The following is a 3,750-nucleotide window of genomic DNA, read 5'->3' as shown; positions in this document are numbered from 1 at the left end:
AGGTGAGTGTGTATATGTATGTGATGACAGCTAATTTACACTAATGGAAACACCCATAAACTTTGTAAAAAAAAAAAAAAAAAAAAAAAAAAAACCTTTTTGATTATAAAACCAAGTCAATTAAAAAACAGTTCAAAAATTTAAGTCTCAGCTTTGAAAAGGCCACAAAAAAAAAAAAAAAAAAAAAAAAAAAAAAGGGAAGGTAGTAAGCAGTCTCTGTTTAACCCTAAGATGAAGGATGGTCGGGAGCTCAGCCCCAAACAAGACTTATAACCTGTGAGGGTAGGAAACAGGAAGAAGGGGCAGAAAGACCCATGCATGGTGATACTCCCCTTTAACCCTAGTATTTGATTGGCATAGGCAAGCAGAGCTCTGTAGGTTCAAAACCAGCCTGGTCTACACAGCAACTTCCAGGCCATCCAGGGATACAAGTAAGACTCTTGTTTTGTTTGGGACTTTTTCGAAAGAATGTAAAGGTCAGAAAGTAGGGGAAAGGATTGTGAGACAGCATCTTCCAGACCTCACGTAGCCTCGGCAATCCTGAACGTACAGCAACAGCTATGCCTGCTGCCGCTGCGTCCACATGAGCTAGGTCCACACAACAGTCAGCTATGAATAGGGAAGTTGCTGACAAGGCCCTACCACTTCCTGTGGATTTTTCAGTAACTAACAGATTATGACAGGGAGAAGCCTACCGTACAGTTGTGTACCCATTAGTGAACACACCAGCAAAGTTCCAGACCCAGGGTCATACAGATAGCCCTAGTTAAACACTGGGACATAAGACATAAAATGAAAATTATGATTGTGGGGAAGAGTTTGGTTGGGGGAAGGTAAGCTAGTAGGGGGAAAGGGGGAGAGCAGTAGGGTAACCAGAATGCATTATAAGCCTGCCTGAAGTTGTCAGACAACAAAATCTATTAGTAAGAAGATGAAAAATCAAATTATAAAAATAAAAACCACATAATCCACGTGATCCACAAAACAGGAACAGAGGCAGCAACAGCCGTTGGTCTAACTTTTAGGGCCTACATGATGTAATTGTTACTAGGATGACTTCAAACTCTTAATGGTTCTCATCTTTTGTCTGAAATCTAAAGGGATCTAACATATGTCTTAAGCGTAAAGAAAGTTCATGTCCAAAATTAACTATTCTTTCAAAGTTTTGCTTTTTAAAACTTTCTTATGTAGATTTATGGTCAGATGATAGCTTTTAATTTAAAAATCAATTATCAATAATAAAAGGGAGGAGAAATCAATAGTGAACTGAACTATGTTGGGGACAGAGGGCTGTAAGTATCAGATTATGTGTACGAAATATGGTGCTGGCCTAGACCTCCAACATGGGCCAAGATGGCTAATGTTAGGCATCTTGCAAGGCTCAGAGTAAACACAAAATGGCTGACACTAGATCTCAGGGAACCCGAAAGTACATAGTAATGCAAGCTGCTATATAACTATTTCTGGTGGGATGTCACTTTTTTTGTGATTTACGTATAAACATGGCCTTCCATTGGAGGTCTGCATCTTTGCCTTTACCAGCACCCACCTCTGTGCAGCTTCTGTGCTGGTCTCTGTCTCTACCTATGTGTGGCCATGTGTAACCATGTGTGTCTGATGGTACCAACGTGTCAAGTAAGTAACATATGTCAATAAATAATGTATGTCTCATTTGCCCATGGATCCTCGTGATCTCTTCAAAGTCCTGGGCTCCTGGGACCCCCTCCTCTGCTGGATGAGAGTTTGAGTACCACAGTGTATTGGTTCATACATTCATACATTCTAGTTCAGTTCTTCGAAGACCTAAGCTCAGCTTGAACATTTCACTTCTACCCTCATATGACATTGAGAGCATCATGGACAAACCGAAGAAGCAATCGCACACCAGGTCTACCCTGACGAAACAAGTAGCCTATTGGGGCTCCTTACAGGAGGACAGGTGACTGAGGCAACTTCAACACTGGGAAGTCCCGCCAATGGGTAATGATGGCTGGAGCCCTGAAGCTCATGTACAGCCTTCAGGCTGCTCCAGGGAAGACTATTCTATTCTCCAGGGTATGGCTGCTGCTATAAAATCCTGGGGAGGGGCTACTGGAGCCTTAGAGGTTTCGAGCCTCCAGACCATGCCGTTACCCAAGCTTCTTGAGTTTATCGGCCCTCCTCTGCCCTGTAGCCGGGAATATTTTAATTCCAAGGAAAGGACTCCTTTATAAACTTAGTAAATTTGCACCCTCACTCTTAATGGCCTCCAAATTAATAGCGTTCCATTTCTAAACTTAGCTAATTAAAATGTTAATATGCTTTAAACTGAATTCTCTGAATGACAGAAACTTTTCAAGTAATAAAGTCATTCTTAAAAACTAAATTAATCTAAAAAAATATAGTGAGCCTTAAGGACTATTTAGGCATTCTAATACTCCATGTAAACAGTAAATTTTCTACTTAAACTTACAAGTACAAATTAATAACTCATTTCAATATTCTAAATTTAATTCAGCAAACCAAACTCATGCTTATATCACCATATCTGATTCTATTACAGATATTTTTAGCAAGCGAAAAATGTGGATATGACAAGCTTTGTTCTCTTAAATGGTTATTACTAATATTAATTCTCTAATTCTATGGCCAACAAAATGAAAACTAATTTGAATTCCAGGTATTGTTTTTCAACTTGAGATACTTTATTAAATATTTTCAGATGATGAATTCTAGGTTTAAGGATAAAAATACATTTAAAAAAATACATATATGTGGAAAACATTTTCTTTGTCTGAAGAAATACGAATGAGGCATGAATTAATATTTGAAAGCAAAGTATTTCACCGGCAAAGCTGAAATATCCCAAAAGCACAACGCACTGAACCCAGGAAGCCCATGCAGCTAGTTACTGTCCCCGTGAATGGCGCCGGTCAGCCATCTGCGGCGTAGGGTCTGCTTCCATGGTGCTTTCTTGAGCCTCATCTACCTTTGACAGACTCTTGTCGCTCTCCAGAGTCTGTTGAAGTTCATGGATGGTAGTGAGAAGAACGTGAAATTGTTTCTGTTTCAATTCCAGCATATCTTCAACACTTTCTTTAACATGTGAGAGATGCTCTAATTCTTTGCTCAGAGCCTCTAGCTCCCTCAGCGACTCATGTCTGCCCGGGTGCTGCTGGATCGCTTTGGCCATAGCATCATATTCTTGTTGATTTTTTCGTATTCGCTTTGCTTGAAGAATCTGCTTTTTACACTCAGCAATTTTTTCATGTGCTCCAGCAACGCTACATTCTATTTCTTTGTATATTTTTTCATAATTTTCCATTTCTCTGAGATTCATGTCATATACCAGCAGTGTTTTGCGCATTGAAAGTTCACACTGGGACAGAGTGCTCAGCATCTGTTGGTACTGGCTATAGCCTTCCTCTTGGGATTCAGAGTTGCACCATTTAATGAAGTTCTTCACTAGCAGATTAATTCTCCGATCATCGCCAGCAGCATCTCCGTCAATCAGCAGACGCTTCCGTATGACTTCGTTGTCAGTCATGGCAGACCTGGTGTTCGTGGCCCAGGTATCTGTTTTTTATAAAAGTTGTTATAATTTGTTATAATTGTTCTACTATTTCTTATTCACATATAATCAAGTGCTTTTTTTACAGGCTTTGATTTCCCTTGTTCTTCCTCTAATGAGAGTATATGACATGAGGAGATGTGATTTTGCTTCATGTATTAAGAGGGGATGTCTGTATCTATGTACAGACTTCCGTGTGT

General features: G+C 39.7%; 1 protein-coding gene across 1 annotated transcript; it reads right to left on the bottom strand.

The window, feature by feature from the left end:
* Window positions 1-2,887: 2,887 nt before the first annotated feature.
* Window positions 2,888-3,526, bottom strand: LOC308419598 (THO complex subunit 7 homolog; the record flags this gene model as incomplete). The annotated part of the gene is made up of 1 exon (XM_080915344.1): window positions 2,888-3,526. One exon carries the CDS (start codon window positions 3,524-3,526, stop codon window positions 2,888-2,890), a length of 639 nt encoding a protein of 212 aa, XP_080771470.1.
* Between the last annotated feature and the right edge of the window lie 224 nt (window positions 3,527-3,750).

Source organism: Micromys minutus (assembly GCF_963924665.1).
Source record: "Micromys minutus genome assembly, chromosome: 4".
NCBI classification, from domain to species: domain Eukaryota; kingdom Metazoa; phylum Chordata; class Mammalia; order Rodentia; family Muridae; genus Micromys; species Micromys minutus.
Note: the sequence above shows the minus strand (reverse complement) of the source record. Positions and strands in the feature narration are given on the sequence as shown.